Source organism: Pogona vitticeps, chromosome 1, assembly GCF_051106095.1.
Source record: "Pogona vitticeps strain Pit_001003342236 chromosome 1, PviZW2.1, whole genome shotgun sequence".
NCBI lineage: Eukaryota > Metazoa > Chordata > Lepidosauria > Squamata > Agamidae > Pogona > Pogona vitticeps.
Window position 1 is genome coordinate 28,587,939 of NC_135783.1, and position 27,808 is coordinate 28,615,746.

Genomic DNA, 27,808 nt, shown 5'->3' on the forward strand with positions numbered 1-27,808 from the left:
TAGCTAAAACTGAAAGAATGTATTTCAGAATGCAGTACAACAAAAAATTCCTCACTTGTAGATACAAAAGTTGGTCATATGATTTGTTAGAAAATGGCTTTTCATGGTTTTCTGACAGTTTTCTTTAGGGTGTAGGTCATCAAAAGGTAGGAACACACACACACACACACACAACACTAGACACAGCAAAGAAGAAGCCAGTTCTACCACGCGAAACTTAAAAACTGATCATTAAAAGGTAGACTTTCAAATAATAGATCACTACAGCCAGGCAAACGTCATCTGGGACATCATCTCCCTACCCCACCCTCACCCTGCCTTCCCAGGTGCAACCCCCACCCCAAAGACCTGAGAAAAAGGGAGAGAACAAGGGAGCTGACATGGGTAGCCCTTAAATTGTCATGCTTTCCTATACAGTATTGTTTCTTGTTGAATGTTAGAAATGCAGTATCCAAATACCAAGACCTAATAAGTATTTATAGATACAGAAAATGGCATACCAATTGTTTGCCTGTCAAAATATTTTTAGATTTCTTTCACTGCTCCTGAGTAAAAATGGTCCAGGTTCAAACTGGATTTGATATGTTGAAGCCCTGAGTACATCTGATATTAAATAATGAAGTTTGCTGGCATCTTCAGGAAAAAAATGCATGGATTTTTTTTAAAAAAAACAGTACATTAGAGCTACACCGTTTCATCGTGTTTGTATATTTGAAGCTGTTGTTATGTGATGTCAAGTCACTTCTAAGTTATGTAAAAATCTCCTATCATTAACAGTCTTGCTCATGTCTTGCAAATGATAGGCTGTGGCTTCCTTTATTAAGTCAATTTATCTCATGTTGAGTTTTTCTCTTTTCCTACTGCCTCCTACTTTCCCTAGCATTATTGGTCAATTTGTGTAATGATACACTGCAGTTTAATTATCTTATGATCTAGAAAGCATTTACTTGTCTTTATGGTAGTCCATGGCATCTGTGCATCTCTCTTTCCTGTAAGCATCTGAACCCTAAATGGTGGTAAAATCTCTCGTCAATATTTTAGCAGCAGCCCAGATATGCTTAGGATATTTCTAGAAGAGGTGCTTTTTCAAATGATGAAAGAAGCTGCCAGGACAATTCTCTTCACATATGTATCTTGCATTTGGTGTGCTTTGTTCTATGACTGACCAAAAGAAGTTAAGATGGACTTTATGTGCAAGTCTGATTCTTGAAACATGCCCCTATTAGGAAATCAGAGGTGATATGCATTCCACATAATATCTAGTTTGATCTTTCCCACTCCAGAAAAAAAGGAACAAGGCAGTATTTTTTTGGTAAACAGAGGACAAGATGAGGCACAGAACACTCTTAAATGCCCTAATTCTTTTTAAGGATCACAACTCACATATCTACTTTCAATATCAATAGCCAATAAATTCCAGAGAAAAACAACAACATATATACTGTTTCTGACCTAAATTCACTCACAGTATCATTTGCAATTTGCACATCCACAACACAGCAAGTTCCCACACCTGTTTCTGAATTTTAGGCATGGGGATATTCATGACCTTCTGCTAGGATGTGCCAAATACAGAACCAAGTCCCTGTAAAGATGCTGCTGTTGACTAGGGTTCCATGTGAAAAGCGGTTCTATGGCTTTATTTTAAGCTTCTGACAATAGTAGTAAAGAATGAATTTAATTGGATTGATTTTCAGAAGCCCAGACCATTGTAGCTGAAGCTGCATTTTTTCCTTCCATCAAAAGACGGGGCAGATGGCTTCTCTATATTAATGGATGCACAAACGCAAACACATTTCCTCTGGTAGCAAAGAATGCCTAAACCAGTGGAAAGTTCTCAAGCTTCAATTCATCTGAAACCATCAGATGGAAATATAGCAGCAACTGCACCATGGAAACAACACTTCAAAGCTGTCCTCCTCCTGTTACCATAAGTGCTGGCAACTCTTTACAGCTTTCTGATTTAAAGAGAAAGAAAGCACTACTGGAAATAAAGACGAGACTCCTGCAAGGCAGCCATGTGTTCAGAAGCATTGTGCTTAACTTTCTGCATGACTTGCAGAAATGTCTCTATGCTATAAAAGAATAGACTGTCCAGAGAAGAGCGGATTATCATGGTCACATAAGTGGTTTCCAAAAAGAAATAAATCCCCCAAACAATAAAACACAAGTCAGAGCATTCTTTGTCAAGCAACAACATGCTTATAGTTTCTCACAAATTTTGGCTAGATTTGTTAGTCAACCGTAGTCAGTCAGCCTCAGCTTTCCCACTTTCACTGATAAAAGGCAGGAAAACTTTGGCCTTCTTAATCTTCAATTCTAATTCCCATAACTTTGTACTAGGAGCTGAAGCCCATCTTTGAACTGCAGAGCTGGAAGGGACCCTATGGATCATCACATCCAGCCCTTGTCATGGAGGTGCAGTGGGGAATCGAACCCCCAACCTCTGGCTCAGCAGCCAACTGCCTTAACTAACAAGATATCCAGCAGTTCTGGAAGGCCCAATATTTCCCACTCCTGCCAAAGAATTAAAGGGTGTCCCTTTTATACATACTGCCTCTCAAAGAGATTTCCCAGCACAGGAGAGAGTGATTAGCAGTGTCTCTTGGTAGGAAGCTCTCCCTCACCCTGATTATGACACTGATGGCACAGTTGGGTGCCGTTCTGAAATATCCACCCACTGCCAGTTTCTTCTGCTGGCTTTTTAAAAGGTTAATTAATCCATTGTATGAGACAATTCTAGCTCATTGCTAGAATTAACATTAAGATCATTACATGACAATTGTATTTGTGGACCACAGAATATGGTACTAAATGATTGGCTGAGGCTAACCGAATGAGTCTACAACGCACAGCATGAGCTGTAATTTCTATGGGCTCCTCTTCCATTCCATAGAGGACAGACTGAGCTTCAGGGAGATGCCCCCACAACACAGCAAGATCCCATTTCTCTTACTAGAGGCCAGCCTGGATGAGCGCTACCCTGCTAAAGAGAGGAAATCACTCTAGAGTAGGCCCTTTGCATCAATGGGCAAGTCAACTGCTCCATATGCTGAATGAAGTAAGTCGAAGTTAAAGTAGGTTTAATTGAATCAATGGAAATTATGGAGGAATTGAATCACCAACCCCCATTGATTCAATAAGCTTCTTCTAGTGTAGTTTATTATGCTAAGCAACAGGATTTTGGCCACTACAGTGGTGCCTCGCTTTACGATTGCCCCACATTACGACAAAACCGCTTAACGATGATCTTTTTGCAATCGCAATCGCAAAATGATGGTGTGAATGGGGGAATTTCGCTTTGCGATGATCGGTTCCCTGCTTCGGGAATCGATTCTTTGCAAAACGACGTTTGTAGAACAGCTGATTGGCGGTTTCAAAATGGCCACCGGGTGATTAAAATGGCTCCCCACTGTGTTTAGGGACAGATTCCTCGCTATACAGGCAGCAAAAATGGCCGCCATATGGAGGATCTTCACTGGACAGTGAGTTTTTACCCCACTGGAACGCATTGAACGGGTTTCAATGTGTTTCAGTGGGTTTTTTTTTCTGCTTTACGATGTTTTTGCTTAACAGTGATTTTCCTGGAACGGATTATCATCATTAAGCGAGGCACCACTGTATGTTGCACACACAGTGAAAAGGAGAAATATACATAGAGCAACATAGAGATGTCTAGGTGAGCTCACCACACAACAGAGCAAAAAAGATAAAACTGGAAAAGGGACAAAATCACCCCCACAATTGATTGACAAATAAATAAATAAATAGATAGATAGATAGATAGATAAATAAATAAATAAATAAATAAATAAATAAATGAATGAATGAATGAATGAATGATCAATCTATTTCTAAAATCTGATGGTTATAAACAAAGTCAGTAGTCCTTGGTACTCCTGAATTCAGGCATACTCCACACTCTTCTGGTTGGATCAGTGCCTCTCTCAACATCTTCTGAAATAGTCTTGATATCACTGCTGAATGGCGAAATCCTGGCTCGTGATTTGAAGGTTGTGAGCGAGAGGCTGGATTTCTGCTTCGTGTTCCACTGCTTTGCAAGCTTCTTGGCCTCTTCTTCTTCTTTGCTCTTCTCAATGGCATCCTGCAGAACAGAACGGAACAGCCGAGATACTTCTGGGGCTTCTGGTTCGTATTCAGTAACAAGCTGTCGAAATCTGAAGGGGAAGGGGAGAAAAAGAAAAATACAATTCACAACTGGAACAAAACTGGTGCACCAACAATTGTCCTTAAAAGAATCAAACTACCTTATATATTTAGCACATTTTGAGGTGAGATACTCCCCCAAGTCCATTAAAAGATATCTATTTGTCATGACGTGTTTCCTCAATCTATGTAGGCTTTGTTTTGTGACTGGTCACTGCATATGGTAAACCTGGATTTAATTCCAAGGAGAAATGGGTTGTTGATCCCTGGGAATGTGCCTTCGTTTTACTGCCTCGTTTGACCCTCTGCCCAGAGCTTAGAACACTTCTGGGCTCCCCTTAAGAATGGAAGAATTTCACTTTCTTTCCTGTTTACAATACAGAGCACTGATCATTATGTATCTAGTGAAAATGTTGCCATGCATTTTAAGAAGCTAATCTTCAGCTACTTGTGTTTTCCATTTCTCAGAGTGGCATTTGTTATTCCACCCCCTTTTTTATATATATAAAAAGGGAATATTGGCTAAGAACAATATATATTGCCTTTTAAAGATGTAAGCTTCCTCTTCATACTCACTGTTCTTAGCCTTAAATATGATCTTTTAATGATGTAAACTACTGTTGCATACCCGTTGTTTTCAGCTTTAAATATTGTTTTTCCATGTTGAAAGTTGCCTTAGGTCCTTTTCAAGAAGTCTGTGGGGGGGGGGGAAATATTTTAAATAAATAAATAAAAACAAGCCCAACAGTTGCAGGGGTTTGCATGAGGAGAGGAGAATATGGGTAACCTAGAAGGACTGACCGCATTTATTATGTATTTCTGTAAGTCACTTCCAGCACGACTTCCAAAGTAACGCACAGATGCCAACATTCTCCTTTTTCCAACATGAGGAAATTGTTCTCTGGACCCTCCACCACACATGTGCTCGGTGCCCCCATGCAGGGCACCATGCACACTGTGGCAGTCCCTCTAAGCACCCAACTACTATGGCAAAGGGAAGGGCACATTTTGCTTAGGGGAGGGGGGGAAGGGGAAAGCACAACTGTGTTTCTGGGCCCCAAGCCTCCTTTCTTCTAAAGAAAAGATGTAGCTTGTGAGGACTGCCACTGCCTGCTGCAAAAGCATAGAAGCAGAGCAACAATTTACAACAAAAATGCACCTTTTTCAGTGCAGGTTGAGGGGTGGCCTGCAGCCCTTCACACCTAGGAGGTTGCTGCTACCACAAGGATTATTACATTACTTCTGTACTGCTCACGTATTTCTTTGGGAAATGAGGCAATACACTGCCCAGAGTGTATTCAAGGAGGATGTAATTTAACATATCTACAGTTCCTAAATCAGTAGTCATGCCATCAGTATCACACCACTTTAAATGTCATGGTTTCATCCTATGAAATCCCAGGATACATAGTTTGGTGACATAAGGTAAAGGTTCCCCTTGACATTTAGTCCAGTCATGTCCGACTCTAGGGCATGGTACTTATCCCTGTTTCCAAGCCGTAGAGCCAGCGTTTGTCTGAAGATGGTTTCCGTTGTCACGTGGCCAGCGCGGCTATACATGGAATGCTGTTTACCTTCCCACCGAGGTGGTACCTATTTATCTACTCGCATTTACATGCTTTCGAACTGCTAGGTTGGCAGGAGCTGGGACAAGCGACGGAAGCTCACTCCATTGCGTGGATTCGATCTTACGACTGCTGGTCTTCTGACCTGGGAGCATAGAGGCTTCTGCGGTTTAACCCACAGTGCCAGCACATCCACACTGGTGAAATAATCTACTAGAAACAAAATCCTAAACTATGGTTTGTTTGTCTGTTTATAGCACAGCTTGCTCCTTTTTAAGGACAAAGCTTAAAAAGGACCTCTGGATGTCCCAGGTCTGCAAATGACAAAACTTATTGGCCTTTGTTGCTGCTGTTCCTTCTTGTTTAGCTGTGATGATAAACATCCCCTTTTCACTAATAACATATTTTAGAATATTTTCTTCTTACATAAACATATGGACGATGGGTGTCCTAAACGTGAATTCAAAGTCCTGATCAACGGATATTAAAATATCAGGTGAGAGATTCTGATTCCTGAACATCTCCCTAAGAGACCTACAGAATTTTACAGACTTTAAGGGAAAAATCAGAAGCCTGTGCTTGTCACAGGTGGCATTTATTCCAAAAGGATTAACTCCAGAATGAAACCAAACAACCATTGACAATTGTATTAAAATTCATCTGAGTATCAAGGTATAATAAGCCTTTTCATTGTTGCAATGATTCCAGGCAACATCAGCTTGTCTAATTCTACAAGCTTTATTTCTCTACATTGCTTCTATATTCCATAAGCATAAAATACTTCAAAAAGTAACAGGTCAACATGTACTGAAAACGTCCTTACAGTTATGAAACCGGTAGGCACAAATGTTTAAAAATATATTGCCATCCAAAAGTTTAAAAACTATGAAAAGTTTCAAATGAGAAAAAATCCAAAAGTAAAACTTAAGTTGAAGGCAGAAATCAAATCAAATAAAATCTGAATTCAAAAAGAAAAGAGCTTAAAAGAGGCACACTGAACCAGCAGAGAATATATTAAAAATTTAAAAGCATTGTAACTTTAAGTAGCCTGTATAATTAAATTGTAAAACCACCCGGAGAGTGCTTGTAGCACTATGGGGCGGTATATAAGTCCAAAAAAAAAAAAAAACCACACACACGCACACACACACATGCACGCACGCACACTCACGCGCGCGCGCACACACACACACACACACACACACAATTACTCTACGTGCTCATCCAGCCAGACCAATTTGACTCTATGGATAAAAATTCATGTTGGTTGTCTGCTGCTGTTGCTCCTGCTACAGAATTGTTGTTCTTTGATCTTTGATGCCCAAAATGGTATTGAATTGTAACGAATTAATTCAAGCTTAAACTGAAGAGAGTAGGAAAAACCACTGGGCCGCTCAGGTATAATCTAAACCAAATCCCTTACGAATACACAGTAGAAGTGAAGAACAGATTTAAGGAACTAGATTTGGTGGACAGAGTGCCTGAAGAACTTTGGATAGAGGCTCGTAACATTGTACAGGAGGCAGCAACAAAAACCATCCCAAAGAAAAGGAAATGCAAGAAAGCCAAGTGGCTGTCCAACGAGGACTTACAAGATATTAGAGGAAAATTTTGTGCAAAGATGGACATGATAAAAGACAAAAATGGGAGGGACCTAACAGAAGCAGAAGACATCAAGAAGAGGTGGCAAGAATACACAGAGGAATTATATCAGAAAGTTTTGGATATCCCGGACAACCCAGACAATATACTGTAGTTGCTGACCTAGAGCCAGACATCCTGGAGAGTGAGGTCAAGTGGGCCTTAGAAAGCCTGGCTAACAACAAGGCCAGTGGAGATGATGGCATTCCAGTTGAACTATTTAAAATCTTAAAGGATGATGCTGCTAAGGTGCTACATTCAATATGCCAAAAAGTTTGGAAAACTCAACAGTGGCCAGAGGACTGGAAAAGATCAGTCTACATCCCAATACCAAAGAAGGGCAGTGCCAAAGAATGCTCCAACTACCAGACAATTGCACTCATCTCACACGCCAGCAAGGTTATGCTCAAAATCATACAAGGTAGGCTTCAGCAGTATGTGGACCAAGAACTCCCAGAACTACAAGCGGGATTCCGAAGGGGCAGAGGAACTCGAGACCAAATTGCCAACATGCGCTGGATTATGGAGAAAGCCAGAGAGTTCCAGAAAAACATCTACTTCTGCTTCATTGACTATGCAAAAGCCTTTGACTGTGTGGACCACCGCAAACTATGGCAAGTCCTAAAAGAAATGGGCGTGCCTGACCACCTTATCCATCTCCTGAGAAACCTATATGTGGGACAGGAAGCAACAGTTAGAACTGGATATGGAACAACGGATTGTTTCAAAATTGGGAAAGGAGTACGACAAGGCTGTATATTGTCTCCCTGCTTATTTAACTTATATGCAGAATACATCATGCGGAAGGCTGGACTGGAGGAATCCCAAGCTGGAATTAAGAGTGCAGGAAGAAATATCAACAACCTCCGATATGCAGATGATACCACTCTGATGGTAGAAAGTGAGGAGGAACTAAAGAATCTTGTAATGAGGGTGAAAGACGAGAGTGCAAAAAACGGTCTGAAACTCAACATCAAAAAAACTAAGATCATGGCCACTGGTCCCATCACCTCCTGGGAAATAGAAGGGGAAGATATGGAGGCAGTGACAGATTTTACTTTCTTGGGCTCCATGATCACTGCAGATGGAGACAGCAGCCCCGAAATTAAAAGACGCCTGCTTCTTGGGAGGAAAGCAATGACAAACCTTGACAGCATCTTAAAAAGCAGAGACATCACCTTGCCAACAAAAGTCCGAATAGTCAAAGCTATGGTTTTTCCTGTAGTGTTGTATGGAAGTGAGAGCTGCACCATAAAGAAAGCTGACCGCCGAAGAATTGATGCCTTTGAATTGTGGTGCTGGAGGAGACTCTTGAGAGTTCCCTGGACTGCAAAGAGAACAAACCTATCAATTCTAAAGGAAATCAACCCCGAGTGCTCATTGGAAGGACAGATCCTGAAGCTGAGGCTCCAGTATTTTGGCCATCTTATGAGAAGAGAAGACTCCTTGGAAAAGACTTTGATGTTGGGAAAGTGTGAAGGCAAGAGGAGAAGGGGACGACCGAGGATGAGATGGTTGGACAGTGTCATCGAAGCAACCAACATGAATTTGACACAACTCCGGGAGGCGGTGGAAGATAGGAGGGCCTGGCGTGCTCTGGTCCATGGGGTCACGAAGAGTCAGACATGACTAAACGACTGAACAAACAAACAAAATGAATTCCTGAATGCCTATGTTTGTGTCTTATTTCTCTACATTTATAATTCTTTCCAAAGTTCATACCTTCCCCTAACCTGTAAACAATCTCTTTCTGCAACACTTGGGGTTTGATTGATTTTTCAATAGGAAATATTGTTCCTGTATCTGTTGTAACTCAAAAAGTTTGTGACTCAGAATCTTGCAAACTGAAAGCGTGCTGATAACATCAGTGTTATGTCTAAAATTTTACAGCCTAGAGTAATAAAAGTCTATAGCATAAAAAATCTAGACCCCCAGAAACCTTAAAAGTTAGACTATTGTAATTTTAAAGAAAGCAAACTATAAAACCTGCTTCCTTTATGTCTGATCTTCATTTGCAAAATAAGTTAAACTATCAGGATTTTTATGGTAGAGTGACCTTGCTTGGCTGGACCTAGTCACTTGTTTCGAAATGACTATAATAATAATATAATCATATACAGTCAAGTCAATTCTGACTTGTGATGACCCTTTTCAGGTTTTCTAGGTAGAGTATTCAGAAGTGTTTTACCATTTTCTTCTTCAAGGGATGTCCTGGGACTGTGCAGCTTGCCCACCAGGATGCACAGTGGGGAATTAAACTCCCAATCTCTGGCTCTGCAGGCAGATACCTAACTCACTGAGCTATACAGTGGGTTAGGTATCTATCCAGCCAGAAATGATTACAGTAAACTATTATTCAAGCCTCCAATTTAAATGCACTTTCACTTTCAGGGCTGCTCCCCTCTCTTAATTATTTTAACATTCTATACATACAAAATCTCACATTTTGGCAACAATATCTGGAAATGGTCTTCATTCAGTGACAGGTTCATCAAAAAAAGAAAGAGGGATCTTCTGATCAAATTCAAGACACAGAGTTTGGCATTTCTCACATTAGCAACTAAAAATAGCCAAACAGGTTTCCCCAATTCTTAGGACTAAGTTCACCTGTTTGCTAGTTCTGCTGTGATAAGACATAAGACTAAATTTGAGACTCATGCATGAATACAGTGGGGTCTCGACTTGCGAACAATTTGAGTTACAAACCTGCCCTATAGGGAAAGTAAGGACTCGACATGCGAACTTCCCTCGAGTTACGAACAGGGGAAAAAGTCCCCCCTCCCTCCCCTTAGAGGCTTCTGGAGGGGGGAAAAGGGTCAGAAACTTAAAAATAAATACTGTACTGTTAAATAAAGTCACTTACCAGGCCTTGGTAGCCCCCAAACCACAGGAAAAAGAGCAGGAAAGAGCTAAAAGCCGACACCCAGAAAGAGCCTGGCAGCCATTTTGTGGTTTTCCCCCGCTCCTCTCCCCGCCTAACAGCTGATCGGCTGGCTCTGAGCAGGCTTCCGGAGGCTTGCTCAGCACCTAAAAAGGCTGCCTGAGTGCCTTTGTGCTGAAAAAGTCAGCACAACATGCTTTAAAACATTATTTAAAATTGGCTTCGTTTTAAAAAAAAAGAGTTCTAAAGTGCTGCCTTTAGTGTTCCCTGCCTTCCCTGAACCTAAGGGGAAAAAAGAAAGAAAATATCCCCCTCTAGTGGCAGAAGGCAGAATAGCAGCTTCCCATTAGTTTCTATGGACAGAAAAGAGCAAATACGGATTAAATGGTTTTCAATGCATTCCTATGGGAAATGCAGATTCGACTTAAGAACTTTTCGACTTGAGAACCACCTTCCAATACGGATTAAGTTCTTAAGTCGAGACCCCACTGTATCAACACAACAACATGGGTTATGGTGTTCTTTTTTTTATTTCTGGTTTCACAGAAATCAGTCTGAGGAACAAGGAGGCAATGCATGTGGAGGCAATATGCCACTGGTCATCTTTAACTTTCATTGTTTGTGCAAAAAACTGTCAAAGGCATCATCTTACCTAATAATGACTGGTCCACAGTAGGAAGGGTGTATTTTGGAGCACATGTCCTCCAGTTGCAGGCGCTCCCCTGGGCTGATATCATAGTTGTGCTTTGGATAGCTAACCAGCCAGCCATAATCAACCCCCGTCTTGATCTTGCGATACTCATTTTCTCGCTCCCGCTGCTGTTTTTCAGCTTCCTTGATCTGCCAGCTGAGCTCCATCATAAGGGTCTCCACCACCATTTCTGTTGGGCTCCTCTGAGCGATGCGACTGGGGGGTTCATTCCACCCAAACCAGGAAGCCAATGACATGCTTGCTTGCTTGCTCTCACTCCTCTTCCTTTATCTGCAAAAAGCAAATCAAAGAATATCTACAGTTAAGCCTGCAGTATCTAAGGCAACCACCTATGTTTCCTAGACACTCATGGGGAGGCTGTAACTGCCCTGCACCCACTGATTTGCCCCTTGATTACCCTCACCCCAAATGTTTAAATGGCCAAAAAGGGAGGTCTTCAGTTGCTTCTGGTCTTGAAGCCAGTGAGACACAATTTGTCTATTATGGACGCACTCCAGTGCCTGCCTTCTCAGAAGTAAACCACGTACAAGTTGATAGGGTTTATTCCCAGGAAAGCAGTCTTAGATTATCAATAGCTACTTGTCAGAGCAACTTTTTGTATGGCACAACAGAAAACTGAATAGGAGCTGCTTAGAAACATGTGAGGGAGGATGCTATTGAACTCAGGTCTAGATGTGGGTCTCCCAGAGGGATCTGGGATAGGATCAGACAGACTAGAGGGACTTTTGATGAGATGCAGCAGGATTTCTCTTAGGTTTTTAGCAAAGGAGGGATATGACTCTTCTCCATGCCGCTGCCATTCTTTCAAGAAATATAACAAACTGCCAAACATGCACCAGTAGTTGATTCAACTCAATATCATCCTCCTGCCAAAGTTCATGGTGGAAAAGTCACATTCAGCACATCTATTGAGGACCCAGTGATGCTGGATAGCAGAGACACAGTCCCTAATATCTTCCAGTTCACCAATTCCTAAGAATGGGAACCTAGCCCTCTTTCACTCATTTGTAGTTGCCCAACTTTGCTCTAAAGTCTCTAACAAATCCCCAATTAATTAAACAAACAGTGGGGAAAATGTAAAGCCTTTCCCACCTTGAGCCCACAAAGAGTGTGAATGAGACACAACCTTCTGTCCTGGACAAATAAGAAACGTACAGACATGTACCTGACCTTAGAAAAAGCTGAAGACAGCAAGGAAAAGGAAAACTGAACACAAAATGAATTTATAAAGAGAACCACAGTCTTCTGTCTGTAAGACCTGGATAAGGCTGTTCATGGAGGTCCTTAATTTATACAGTCTCTAGATGTGGCTTGATGGCACATAATAACAAAGGCAGGTAGGTATTTGACAACTTCTAGATGAAGCAAGATACTGTATACCCCCTCCCCATTTAGTCTGTTGTTTCAACAAGAACTGTGTTTTCCTTCATTGCTGCCTATTCTATCTTGTATTTGTACATTTGATAAAAGAGGGATATACAAATGTAACTATTATGCTAGTGGCCTAAATTAAATAAGTTATAGGTCTCTCAGAGTATCTGCTAGAAGACGCAAGGCTCCAGAACAGGAAATGACATTACATGCACCCCATTGTTTTCCGAGTAATAATATCTAACAGGCTACATCCATTCCATATTTAGAAGCCAGAGAAAACCTAAGTATTGAGCAGCTGCATAAAAGGCTAAGTGAAAATCCTTCCAGGTTATCCCAATACATAATAATTCTAACAGCAGGGCACCATCCGACATAAATTCCTTGTTCCATTTAGAGAAACCATGACTATGACCGCCACCTTTTTGTTCGCCCATGCTAGCCAGTCAGCCCAGAAAGATGCCAGGTTTGATCATACTAAAAGCAAAGGGTGACCATGGAAGTTTCCAATCCAAAACCGGACTGAAAGCATTCCCAATCATCAATATCATTCAGAAAAACCAGGCGCTGAGGTGCAACCCTTCTCGCACATGCCTGAGGCAAATATGCAGCCATGCTCCTGCGTGACAGTATTTCATGATCTCAGAGGAACTCTGAGGGAATTAAAATGGCTGTCATTAAAAGCAACTACAAGAAAGCTAGAGCGGGGTTTCTGCTTGTTTTCCAAGGCCATGTCCACCAGGGTCAAGGGAAGGGGACAGGCCCATCCAGACCAAGCAGAACTACAGAATACGAGTACTGTACATTGCACTGCAGTAGAGAAGCTACACAGTGCAGCTTAAAAAAAGAATACAGTGGGGTCTCTACTTAAGAACTTAATCCGTATTGGAAGGTGGTTCTCAAGTCGAAAAGTTCACAGGTCAAATCTGCATTTCCCATAGGAATGCACTGAAAACCATTTAATCCGTATCTGCTCTTTTCCGTCCATAGAAACTACAGTAGTTGATAAACAATTCAGAAAGAGTTAGTCTACTGTAGCAGATAGAATCCTGGACCACAACTCAGGAGGGCCGGGTTCAAATCCCCGCTTAGCCACAGAAATTCATTGGCGAGTGGCAACGCTAAGCCACTCCGTGAACACCTCCCATGTCTTGAAAAGTGCTCTGGATGCTGTATGTCAGAAGCAACCAGAGGGCACATAGCAAACAAAGCAACTCAGTACAGTAAGTACTACAGGGAAGAATCCTACAGCTTCAAACAAGTAAAATAAAAACGCACACACACAAAAAGGGGGTGGTGGAAATGAAATAAAAGTGCTGGTGGTAGTGATACCATGCTCAGCGTTGTCAACATGGAAGGATATGGTTGTGAACCCCTCTGCCCTCACATCCTCCAGCCTGGTATTAAAATCATCCCCCAACACAGTGTTAGGCAGCTAAGGCTTACAAGGCCAAAGGATAGAGAATTAGGATTTACAGGGACAAAGACGTCATCTGCCGCTCTCCGCTCTCCCTTCTTACTGTTGTGTTCAGCTGCAAAACGTGAAGTAGCGAGAGAAGAAAATCAAACTTCCCAGCCACAACAATGGTTTGCTTTATGCTATACATGATATGCTATCCCTGCATATTTAAGAGCCCTTTTACTTTACACAAGACTCCTGACCTTGCTGGAGATGCAAACTCCTGGCACTTAAAAACAACAACAACAACGATTGACACAGTTGCCAGCTTTTTTGGACTGTCCTGGAGGGCCAAAGAGGCTTTCATGACAACTGCCTCGAAGACTCCTTAGTTTATAGGATCCTTCTGCCCTTCTTCAATGCAGCAAATAGTGACTTTGAATAGGACAGCTCTGGAATGCTTCCCCCCCCCCGACACAAAAAGGAGATTTTACTGGCTAAATATGATCTCCTTTTTGTGTCAGGAAAAGATCTTTTCATTCATCACAGCCTTTTAGATACGTATTTTGCTCTTTCTTTCTTTCTTTGTCATGTTTTCATCTGGCTCAGCACAACCATAAATTGGCTGTTCTGTTTGTTTCTACTGTATGTCTCCCTCCCCCTTATTTGTTTTTATATTCTTGTGAGCTCTTAGGCGTTGGGGTAAGGAATGGTAAAATGGGATAGGTGCATAAAACCAGAGTTTGAAAAGTTTGGACCAGAGTTTGGACTACAATTCCCAGATTCCTCTTGGAAAAGTTACTTCTTGGATTACAACTCCCAGAATCAGACATCTCTGCAAGAGGCAGGTGAAGACTCACCTGTGAGTCCTGGTGCAAGACATCTATTAATCAAGTCAAGGTTCTCTTTCTGAAAAAGCACCACTGGAGTCCAAGAGCCTTGCACATAATTCCACGTAACAATAAAATGCAATATACAAATCCCATCAGTAAAATATTTATTTATGTTCCCATCTGCTTCAGCCCACTGTTTTTAGCTTCACGGAACTCATTACAGCGACATTCATTCATGAGCTGGTCCCATTTGTCATTCTCTTGACCATTGCTTGCAGGAGATGCCACGTATTGGTGTAAGTACTGCTGGTGTTTTCAATTTAAAGTTCACCACAGGGCTAATCATCAGATTACCTGCAGTGGCTTTTCTATTAGGAAGGGCTAAAAACAAACATCCAGAGCTCAGGTTTGAGAGAGGCTCTTTAAAAGCTTTTGTATAACTCAAGTCTTTTAAATTTAAAATATTTTACACTTATTTCTTTAAAAAAAAAACCTTTTGTAATGTACAATAATTAATTTTTCTTAGCATTCAATGTGGGCGGCATATAAGTTAAATAAATAAATAAATAAATACACCGAATGCTGATTATGGCTATATATAAAGCATAATCCAGCAAAAAATCCAGCATTGAAAACAATAGCATTTTAGTCATCATAGGCTCTGGCATCCAATCATGACTTCATTTCATAAATTACAATTATAATCAAGAAATTATAGATAAAAATACACTGGTATATTATTTTATTGACATTATGTGTGAGAGCTCTAATCCAGAAAAAAGACAGACATGTATGACTTTCAGAGCTGATTATATTAATGTTAGTAATTTAAACTCGACATTTCTACCTTTTCCGCAAGATTGTGGGTGTTGGGAAGGAAAGTTAAGTGTCTTGTGCGAGCCCCTTCTATTTATTAAATCTTTCGGCACTGACTGGATGAATATGTCTTAAGCACCACTGTCCACTTACAAGGTCCACAGAGTTGTGTCATGTGCATTTGCAAACACTGTTTAATCTTCTAGTCAAAAAGCTTTTTGCTATATGATGTCAAGTCACATCCAACTTATAGCAACCCTATTGGGGTTTTCAAGATATATGAGATATTTAAGGAGTGGTTTTACTAGTGCTTGTCTCCATTGAGTTTCCCAGGTCAAATGAGGATCTCCTGAGTTGTAGCCCATCTCTCTATCCATTACACCATACTGCCTCAAAAAAGAGGATATAACTATTTTATTTATGTATTTATTTATTTATGCCCCGCCCATCTAGTCTTGTGACCACTCTAGGTGGCTTCCAGATACATAAATAAAACATACAAATATACACAAAAATATACACAAAAAATTATAAGGTCCGCTAATAAATTAATAGAACTATTCTGTCCTTCTCTCATTTATAGTTTTTTTGAGAAGGAAAAAAGGAAAGATTCGAATGGGCACTAATGATTTCTGAACCCTTCATAAAATTCCATGTTAGAGACCAACAAATTAGTTCATATTTTAATCCAACTTGACATACTTTCACGTACTGACATCAACAGAAACCAACTTCAATGATCCTTTGAAATCTGTCTGTATTTTCCAAATCAGTTCTTCAACCAAAAGATACCTCCAAAAATGTATTGTCAAGGAAGCATAATATTGATCTATATAATATTTAAAATGTGCTGCATTAGTAAATTTACTTGCAAATGAAATCACATACAAAAATATATGTGCCAGGAAAAAAATTCATTAAATTGCATGTGAATTTCCTTGAAAACTTTCAGAAAGACTTTGGGATAAACTAAATTGAAGAATGGAAATGTTGTCTGATGTCATCTTGCTTAGTACAGTAAATTACACTACAGCACACCAACTGAATCAGTGTGGTTTTGGTGAGTCAGCTCCTCAGTAAGTTTCATTCATTTTAATGGGCCTACTTTAATTGCAACTTACTTGAGTATAGTAAGTCACAACTGAAGTAGGCCCATTTGAAGCCATGGAACATAGAGGAGTTGGCCCATAAAATCCTCACTGATTAAATGGGCCTACTGTAATGCAACTGCTCTACTACACAATGTTTCAGCCATGTTCAAAGTTCACATCAAATCAAATTTAAGATCAGAAAAATGAGAAATACAGGGCCAAATTGGACATTTAAAGGAATGCATATTCTCTCAGTTATTGTGGTTTCCCTCCACCCATTGAATTTCCTCAAAGATACAGAACCACCTCAGGAATCAGACTTGTACAGTTAGCTCATGTTCATTTTTCAATGAGCAATCACAAAACAAAGCATGATAAATTCAAAATATTTAGTGGAGGTAAAGCATGCACAAACAGCATCTGACCACAAAAGCTTGTGTCAAATATAGTTTTTAGTCTTTCAGTGCCATAAGACTTCCACAACTTGAGGGAACACCTTTTCTGTCATCTTGAAGAAAGTTATATTGACAAACTCATCCATCCTGAACGACACCATTTCTGTTCCAGGTTGTCTGGAGCACTAAAGAGCAAGATTTCCATTAAACACTTGGGATACATTATGATACTTGACTGTGACCCAACCCTCTATTAATTTTTGTTCTCAAAACTGAGAATTGCATAAGTTGCGTTCCTTGTGCTGCATTTTCCACCACTCACTCATCATCTCAGGCTTTTGTTAGACAATTTCAAATGTATTTAAATGTCATCTAAAACTCCTCTTTGCTATTAAAGATGCTGGTTCTTGAAGAATCATCCTGTCTAAGTGATTTTCAGTGTCCCCAACCAAGAGAAGAACAATAGCTTTCAGTGAGAAGTGGTGGGATGCATGTCAGAGAGAAAGCACATGTTTTGAAGGCTGAGAATCAACAAGACATGTTCCTCAGAGCATTTTTCTGATTTCTTAGAAAGAAAGAAAGAAAGAAAGAAAGAAAGAAAGAAAGAAAGAAAGAAAGAAAGAAAGAAAGAAAGAAAGAAAGAAAGAAAGAAAGAAAGAAAGAAAGAAAGAAAGAAAGAAAGAAAGTTTCCATAGGGCTGGGAGGAACAATTCAACCCATATCTCTTTAACGGTAGGCTTCTCTCTCCACCTTCAGAGAGAGAACAGAAATCTCATATGGCCTCCTCTCTAAGGTTGAACAAATAGTCTAGGATCGTAACAGATTTTAACTGAAGCATTCCTAGGAAGCTTTTTTTCCCTGAGTAGACCCCAGTTTTGATGATAAATCTGGAAAATACATGTTGCCATACACAGCACTCTTTCCTGTGGACTTGCCAGGGAGCCCCAATGACTCAGTGAAAAGCTTGTGTTTTCCTAGCATAATGTGTATTTTTAACAGGTAACACAGAAGCAGCCTTCAGCTGATGTAAACTGACATGCTCAGTAATCCAATAGACTGATGACGCCAGCAGACATCTTGAGGATAGTAGCGTAGCTAAGAAGAGAGTGAAAAGAGAGGGGGAGGATAGGAGTGAAGACCATCATTATAGTTTTGAACCTTTTACCATACTTTGGAAAGAACAAGGAAATTATTTCTTCTTAATTGTCAATGTGTGCAGTGAAACACATATACTTACCAAAAGCAAATGAAACACATATACTTACCAAAAGCAAATATACTTACCAAAAGCAAATTAAATAAATAAATAAATAAATAAATAAATAAATCTAGCCATCTGCCTAGATTTGGAGGAATTTTTATGCCAATCTCTCATTTCACACCTTTTTCCTAAAACCTGTCATAGTTCTTTCAAAGACAAGTGCATTTTATATTGTAGGCTTATCATAACACTGCTAAAATGAAACAGGGGAGGACTTCAGGAACCCATAAGCATCAGCAAGCTACGTTCTTGCAATGCTGATCAGCCAGTATTCCTACATATGCCTACAGCAATTCCTCAAATCCGATATGCTTCCAGGACAGAAGGAAACTGCCCGTCTTGAAGACCCCTCACCATTGAAACAAACAACTACGTATTCTTGAAAGAAACTCTTCCCATTACTGTGCAAAAGATGCATCAGTGCATGTCTTTAAACCTTCATCGAGAACAGACTACTGCATGCAAATGCATGTAACTAAAGCTCTGAAGCTGCTTTTCCTACAGAAAACTGGGAGCAAGGAATGCGTTAAGCAAGCTGGCTGGATAGCTCAGTGAGTTAGTCATCTGGCTGCTGAGCTAGAGAGGTCAGGAGCTCAATTCCACATTGTGCCATCATGGAGAAGAGCCAGGCTGTCTGGGCCTCAGCCAAGCTGCAGAGTCCCAGGGTGCCCCCGCAAGTGGGGAGTGGGAAACCATTTCTGAGGACCCTTTAATACCTAGAAAACCCTGGAAAGGATGGCCATGAGATAGAGTCGACTTGACAGCACATATTAATAATTATTATTAATGAGTAAAGGTTCTCTTCTACTACCATTTAAAATTCCCTCTTTTTTTCCAGAGCATCTCCTAAGCTCCACCCTGGTTATAGGTGCATCTGCACAACATGTAGAAAGGTAAAATGATATACTGTACTAGCAAGCCCCATAACTTCAAGCCATGCAGATCAGGGCAGAGAGTGACAGTGGTGTGAAGAATTATAGTCAGAAAGTCACAATTTCAAATCTCTTTGCAATTCACTGACTAGAATAACTAACTAGCCTTTCAGTTCCCCCGTGTGCAATAAGATACAGTACTATGCAATACTATGGGCATGTAAAACTCCTTTTGTAATATTATTATTCCTATTTATTTCATGCTGTTGTTTTTTGGGTGGCTCATGAGTGTTTTAATTTACTAAAAAGGAAAATCACAGATGAAGCTAAAAATACAAACAAGCTTCAACACTACAAAAATAAACGTAATAATATTCTGTATTAGGAAGATAAAGTACCCAATGTACTTTGAATACTTGAAACATGCCTTAACAGTGTTAAAAAAGATTTGACTAGCAGGATCACTGCTTTGTCTCATTCAATGTACTCTGCTACTGCACCAAGAGTCCTTATCTCAAAATCCTAACAGTGGAACCTGAGATGTTTTGCACCCAAGCACTGAGCTAATCTGGGCGCACTCCTGGTAGACGTAAGAAATCTTAAGAGATTCAAGATTTCCAACCCATTCTCTTTGAAGTTAATACTGATTGCATCAGAAAAATGCTGTGTTGATATGACTTTAAAGATCTAGAACACGGGTCTCCAATCTACGGCCCACAGGTCACATCCAGCCTGCCCTGCTGTTTTATCTGGCATGTTCCCTTTAGCCTGCACGGGCAGGGGGCATGTGTGAGGGTCTCCAGGGGTGTGGGTGGGTGGGTCTGCATGCATGCGACCACATGTATGCATGTAAACAGGCATGCACGCATGCACATTCCTTCAGCTCTCAGAATTGTGGGAAATATATGATGTGGCCCTCACGATCAAAAGTTTGGAGAAAAGAAAGAAAACTCAGAAGAAAACTTTTAAGACTGGGATTTCAGAGTTCACCTTAATTAAATGCTACTGACTCACTTAAGTATAATTCTCAATTTCTGTAATTATATAATCTGTTGTGCCAATGATTTAGTTGCAGATTGATCTTTGGACCCTTTATATTATGTATCTAAAACAGTTGTACTCAAAATCTATAAACACTATACTGTGTTTATGTACAGTACTTTCTATCAACTAATAGCAAAGGCAATTCTACAACACTCAGATCATGTTAATACTCATGTTCAAGTAATACATGCAGGGTATAATACTCTCTTTATTGGAAGAATGCCTTTGAAACCTGAAATGGCAGCTAATGGCAAGACGTATCTGGAAGCATCTGACAGCACCGCAAACGCTTTGTTTAAATTTATCATCAAAGTAACATAGATCATATATCTTCATATGACAAAGCCTTTTTCACAAACCCTCCACATGTAAGGTTGTTGAGGAAGTGATAATGCCTACTTTCTTAACTTTTGCTTAAGAAGGATAATGGCTTTCTAGATATTTTCCTCAGATACAACACCAACAACAACAGCTGGAAAAATAAACCATTACATGGACAACACCTGAGAAATATTGATGGAAAGCATGATAATAAATCAACATGGGCATGGCGAAAACTGGGGACCTGAAGAAAGACTTGATTTCTGCTGCACGAGAACAAGCACTCCAAACCAACGTGATGAAAGCTAAAATCCAAGGAATTAGTGATAACAGCAAATGTTGACTCTGCCAAGAGAAAGATGAAACTGTGTCACACCTCATCTGTGAATGAAGAAAGTTGCACAGATTACAAAATTAGACATGGTAGTGTGGCAAAATTAGTGCACTGGCCATTGTGCTAAAAATACAACTTGCCAACCTCAAAAAACACATGGGAACATCAGGATCATTGACACTGCAGTTCCTGGGGATGCCAGAGTTAAAAATAAAGAATTAGAAAAACTAACAAAATGCACAGATCTGTCAAAACATCTTGCTTGTGGATGAAACACACTTCAGTGGTCCCCGTAGTCACTGGGAATAATATCAAAAAATTCACACAATAGTATAAGCAGTTGTAGATCTCAGAAACAACACTATCATAGCTACAAAAAGGACAATATTAGGAACAGCATAGATACTGTGCCGATATTTAACAGACACTTAGGTTTTTGGTTAAAACTTGTATCTGTTATATAATACCAGTCAATGTTTTTATAATTTTGGTTGACTGTGTCTGGGATTTTTGAATAATAATGATAATAATGTGCTGTTGAGTCAATTCTGACGTATGGTGACACTCTTTGGGGTTTTCCAGGTAGAGAATACCCAGAAGTGGTTTGCCATTCCCTTCTTCTAAGGGTGGCTTGGGACTGCGCAACCTGCCCAAGGCTACACAAACGGTTCTACTCGTAGAAGGCACAGTGGGAAATCAAACTCCTAAACTCTGGCTCTGCAGACTGATCCCTAAACTACTGAGCTACCAAGCCAGATTTCCCAGATGCAATTGAAACTTGTTCCCAAAGAAGTAGCTGTGTCAGCCTGTCTTAGTATGTTGACAAAAATAATAGCCAGGGGAGGGAGAAGGGGGAAAAAGACAAAATACTGTGGCACTTTAAAGACGAACAGATTTATTTCAAGTTTCATAGATCAAAATCTACTTCTTCAAACACTAGAAGCACAAATACTGTATCCTCTATATTAAAATACATACCTATGATGGTAAGAATCATGACCAGGTGAAGGCACAGACAAAAGGCAAAGTGAGAGTCACAATAATTCAGCTCACACTGAAATAAATCTACAGTACTAGTCTTTTTTAAGTGCCCCAATATTTTGTCCCTGCCTTCCTTTCCATCTTTAATTTTTCCATCAGAAAGCCAGCACAGCAGTTTGACTACTATTGGGAGATGAACCATGAAACATGGTTGGCGACCTTGAGCTAGTGATTTTCTCTCAATCACTAATAATAAAGTTGTTCCCCTCCATCTGCGGATTCGGTATCCATGGTTACTGCTGCTAACAATCAAGCATAAAGTATCCACAGGCCCTTAACTTCTCCTCTCACCCTTCCCCCTCCTCCCCCTCTCTTTAATGGGCTCCCTCATATCCACAGTTTCAGGTACCAATGACTGCTCTCGGAACCAATCACCTGCAGATACAAGTGGGGGTGGACTACTGTAATAATAAAGGAGCTGACAAGAGCTTCCACATGTTAACATTTTCATAACCAAGATAATGCAAAGTGCTGGCCATGACTTCATGTTGGGATATGGCAGACATCTGACACTGAAAAGGCAATTCTCTGTGGCAAGTGCCAGGTTAACATAATGGCTGATACTACATAATATGGCCATGCTGGTAGCAAGTCAAGTAGAGACACATTTCCAGTAGACTCAGTATGAGGTTTATGGCATGTGCTTCAGCTCACATTAAACAAATTAAGCATAGAAGACATCATGGCTCTGGACAAATAGCTGCTTCCGATATACAGAAGAAGTCAGCAATGTTCTTTTTGGCAATCTAGTTTTAGAGGTAGATCTGAAAGAGCTGTCATGACTGGTTTGCATGTTTTTTGTATGACATAAATTATTTTGAGACATCTTTCCCATGCCCAATGTGAGAATCTACATGGTACAGTGAACCTGGAGCACACTTCAGAATAACAGAATTCCTAGAATTATCAGATCACATGAAATGGTTGAGAAAGAAATGAATAGTCTAAACAACCTGGTCTTTCTATAGCAGAATCCAACAAACAAGTGAGAAGGCAACAGTTTCCTCACTACTAACTTTTTGCAAAGTGACCCTAAAGATGTTGTCCAATACATGGGCACCCCTCCACCTTTGTCATAATATCCTGTGGAACAAGAGCAACTTACATTCTTTTTTGTGGATAGCTTAGGATGACCTTCTATGTAAAAAGCATCCTCAGAAACATCCAGAACAATCCACAGACCCTTACATGACCCAGATATGGGCAAGCATTTTGATTTAAATCAATTTAATCTCTTTGCAGTCAATGAAATGGAATCAGCTTATCAGCCAAGCTCATGAAATCGGATGGGCTGAGAAGTATTCGAGTCATGAACTCATTGCAGCTTATACCATTTGGTGTCAAGGCTTCACTGCTGCACAATAGAACAGAAAGACCTTGAACTAGTTTTGTGGACTATGACTCTCAGGGTCGTTCCTCCTCCTAATACAGCTTCACAGGAACACAGGAAGCTAAAACACATTACTTGTTTGGACTACAGCTTCCAGCATGCTCCAGTTCTATGACCCTAGCCATGCTGGCTAGGAGATTCTGGAATTACAGCCCAAATAAGTATGTTTTCCAACTACTGATAATAAAAAACCAGTACCAAGATACCTGTTGGAAGGGCTTACATGCAGCTTTGCCACAGCTTCAGATACTTGGAAGAGCTTCAGTTGAGTGATAAGCAACACATGTATCAGCTCTGCAACATGCCACATTGCTTGTTTTTAAAAATGGTGTGTGTGTATATATGTGCATGCACACATAGCCCCTTCCCCACCTACTTTTCTTATGCTTCAAAACCCTCCCTAGAGTTGTGTTCAAACACACAGGGGGGCCAGGTACATGTTTATCCTTACATATATTTGGGAACATGTAAGGAATAATGCAGACATTTTGAAGATGTTTCCTATTATGACCTTCAACAGATTACATATCTGGACCTGGATCTGAATATACCAAAGTTGTCAGCACAACAGCTCTGATCACCATTTGGGACAGCGAGTACTGTAACTGTCTGCATTCAGCAACTTCTGATACCTTAAACTGGTAACTTCAGCAACTGAATCATCAGCAAGACATAACTTTTGGAAGGCATTATTCATGCAAAGCATGCTGCTTTGTGTAGCCTGCATTAACTAAATTGTGAACTGCCTGGAGTTTGCTTTAAGTGCTATGAGGCGGTATACAAGCAGCACAATTTGCTCTGCTTTCCCTTTATCCATGCATCATAACCATCATCCACAGCAAGGGAGGAGAAAAATTCTTTCAAGGCCAGGTTGTAGTTTAGTCATTTGGTCATGTCTGACTCTTCATGACCCCATGGACCAGAGCACACCAGGTCTTCCTGTCTTCCACTGCCTCCCAGAGTTGGGTCAACTTTATGTTGGTAGCTTCAATGACACTGTCCAACCATCTCGTCCTCTGTCGTCCCCTTCTCCTCTTGCCTTCACACTTTCCCAACATCAGGGTCTTTTCCAGGGAGTCTTCTCTTCTCCTGAGATGATTTCCTAAAAGATCTTGGACACCCAATTCCAGAGGTGGCAGGAGCAAAACATAAAAAGACAGGGCGAAAAGCACCCACAGCAACATTTTGGCTAAAAGCGCTTCCTTCCAGCAACTGCGTTTTGGGAAAGGCATTTCAGCCTTTCAGAATGGATGGGGAAACCCCCACAAAAGCTGGCAACCACTAAATGGTGATGTCACGATGTAGAGGATGTGACCATCTGAGGAAGTCCGGAGGGCCAGCTTCAGCCCTAGGGCCTGCAGTTCTCCAAAGTATAATCAGGTGGGTTAGTCAAATCTTAGGTAGCCATCCCTTCCTTAGCTTCATGTCATATGGTTTCTGCATGCAGAACTTCCAGCCTGATGTCCTCCAGAAATGTTGGACTACTGCTCCTTCGTTCTGCAGCCACCATAACCACAGCATGATACACCTGGAAGAAATAAAGCTTGGGAAGGCTAACCAAGGCAATGCAGGAGTTCTGCTCCAGTGCAATAATCTATTGCTCCCATGTCATTCACTAAGGCACAAGTTGAGCCTGTGACAGTTACAGTCACATACTAATGATGGCATATAGAATAGAATCCTTCTTACTCTTCCCCCTCACCCACACATGCTGAAATATCTCCTACTGAGTTGTGTTTTTTTTAACTGCTTAAATGTGGCTGGATTGTGCCATACCTTCTTTTATTCCGTAATGCAAATGTTCTCAGATTACACAACTTCTAAATAGTTCTTCATGATTCATAGCAATTCTCCCCCTTTAGGCTGGAGAAAACATCATTATTTCTTTGTTTATTAAAAATATTTTTCTGTCGCTTTTCAAGGCAAAAAACCCCCTTCTCCTGTAATAAAACCTTCCCCAACATGGAGGGTGGAATATTGCTCTCCTCATATTTGACCACTTACCATGATGGGATGGAATTATGGAAGTTCCAATTAGAAAGATCTGTATTACATGATCTAATTAGGGAAGGTGGCTGTGATAGTGCTTTAACCTATTTGTTCTGTTTCATCAAGCCTACTCTTAACAGTGTGTGTGTCCACACACATATCCTCACTGATCATCACCTTAAGTAATTAAATAATATGCAGTACAGTATATCATAAACTGTTATTACTTGGATTTTATATTGTTGAGACCTATCTATCACAGTATAGACAACTGTCATCAAGTCAACAATAAAACACCCTTTTAACAAATGAATGAGAAGGATTCTCAACCATCACAAGTTTTTTTATAGCCAATATTTTGTTTTTTATTAAATATAACAACCATTAAGTATGGCTGTTTCCTTGTGCAGATCAAATTTTGAGGCTGACTAATGGAGAGAACTGTTTTTCCTGACAACATGGTGAATCATTCCTAGTTTGCAACATATTCAAGAAGGCAGTAGTTGTATCAGGAGCTTCCTATAAATAGCTTTACAATACTATCAGAACTGAGCATCTTTTCTACAGGGAAAATCATACTTAAAATATCATTTTATATCTGTAATTATTCAATTCAAGAATTAAAAATATCACAAATCAATTGCTTTCTATGTAAAAAATTAAACCACAAAAGTTGGGAAGAAAATTTACTTTTGTTTCCCTAATGGGAAACTCAGCATATTCCAGGCAAGATGCCATATACATCAAATGATAACTCATGTCAAAGTCAAGACATAAAGGCAAACTAGGGAAAGAAGATGCAATATTCTAACTAATATTGAGCTTTGCCGTGAACCTCTACCATAATCTTTGTTTAATATACATGCACCAGAAACCTTAGACCCCAGAAACATACGTTGTTGCATAAACCAGGCAGAATTAGCTCTTCAATGTATGTGTTCTGTGACACTGCCATTTGAAATTTTGTAAGCAATATCACTGAATTTTAGCCATTCACCTTATATATCATATATACTGCCCTAGAAGTGGTTTACCAATACAAAAATAAGAACAATTCAAGCACAATTTTTCAAACTAAAAACAAATAAATAGGCTGAAATGCAACCGAAGTATTAAAATACTATAATGTTTAAAAAGTAAAACACTTGTGACAAAAATGCATAAGCCAGTTTCCGTCCATTTGGTGCTCTCTGAACATATTCAGATCACACCTCTGGCAACTGGTGACTCCAGTTCTCCCATCATCTTTAACAGCATGACCATAGAGGAGGATGGGAATTGATGTGTAGTCCCAACACCCAACACATTGGAAGAGCTCGATGGAGGAAAGATAGCCAGAGTGGTGTAGAAGACAGAGTGACAGATGAGGAGTGAAGAGACCTGGGTTCAAATCCCTCCTTGGGCGTGGAAATGCAAAGGAAGGAGAGTGGCACTGGTAAAACAAGTCCTTAAATATCTCACTTTCTCTGAAAATCCTGCATCAGCACATAACAACAGACTGAGGAAAAGGCTGGCCTAAAGCAAGGGATTACAAGGGAAACGTTTGCCTAAAGATGCAACAAGACCTTCTCTCATTCCAGCCAGCATTTCAGTCCAATGGAGATCTTGCAATACAACAAGCAACTATGAAAGAAAATGCAAACGTGTGTGACTCTTCCTTTGCCACAGGTTAAGTCTGCCTTCAACTGGGGTTGCAGCCTGTAGTATCCTGTAATCCTTCGGGATGCTAGAGTTGCAGCCCCATCCCTACCTGGAACAGAGATGCATGCTCTTCTATCTTGGGAACCAACCGGCTTCATCACAGACTCCTCGACCCCCCCCCCCCACACACACACACACCTTCTTTCAGACACGGCGAATTAATTGCCACTGACTTCCAGCAGGACTAATTTCCAAACCAGGCTTTTCCGACGGGTGATCGCATCCTTCCTTGTCCCAGATGGCCATTCCCACGATCGCCCTCCCCCCCGACCACTAAGTCCACTAACTACATCTGCTGACAGGCTGGGTGCGAGGGGGAGGCAATCCTTCCATAACCCCGCACGGTCTACTTCGGGGAGTATTATTTGTTTATTATTTATTTTTATTTATTTCATATTTTTTATCCCGCCCAACAAGTGGCATAGCCACTACTCTGGGCGGCAAACAGATCGCAATAACGCAAAGTACACAACAGACCAAATTAAAAATTCCCATAAACAGCAAACAAGGGGCATATCTTTAAAAAAAACAAAACAATAATGACCAAAAAACTAATGACTAAATCTCGGGTGCAATAATATTTGGCGGCCAAAACAGGGCAAGTTTATAAGCAAGCAAGCAAGCAAGCGCGCACAGCCCAACCATTCACACGAGATGACTCTGGGGTGAGACCATAAAAAGCTTGTGAAACCAGCCAGGTAGGGAAAGGAAGCCCAACTCCAGCGCCGCCTTGCCAAAGAAGCGGAGCTCTTGGCTCCCCGCCTTTCTTTTGTCCAAACTCTGCCCGGCTTCCGAGAGGCAACCGACCGGCATCCCCACCCCACCCGACCCACCTGGTGCCTCGCTGGCGCTGAAGGAGGACCTCGAGTCCGGCCCGCGGCGGCGAAAGCGGCGGAAAGTTGGAGACGCCGCCTTTGCCGCGGGCAGCGGCGCGCCGGCCGCCAAGCTGAGCGAGCGCCCGAGAAGCGAGCGCGTAAAAAAAAA

The 27,808-nt window shown here is 40.7% G+C and overlaps 1 protein-coding gene across 1 annotated transcript; it reads right to left on the bottom strand.

Annotated features, from left to right (window-relative positions):
- Positions 1–27,808, bottom strand: RD3 (RD3 regulator of GUCY2D). The gene is made up of 3 exons (XM_020794655.3): positions 27,658–27,808; positions 10,907–11,236; positions 1–4,178 (listed from the first exon to the last, which is right to left on the bottom strand). The coding sequence occupies exons 2-3, from the start codon at positions 11,200–11,202 to the stop codon at positions 3,881–3,883; spliced, it is 594 nt and encodes a 197-aa protein (XP_020650314.1). The 5' UTR covers positions 11,203–11,236; positions 27,658–27,808; the 3' UTR covers positions 1–3,880.

Excerpts from the sequence above, each read along its gene's own strand:
- RD3 (XM_020794655.3), bottom strand. The coding sequence starts at position 11,202 with ATGTCATTGGCTTCCTGGTTTGGGTGGAATGAACCCCCCAGTCGCATC. Across the intron at positions 4,179-10,906 it reads TGTGGACCAGTCATTATTAG|ATTTCGACAGCTTGTTACTG; the intron begins GTAAGATGATGC and ends CTTCCCCTTCAG.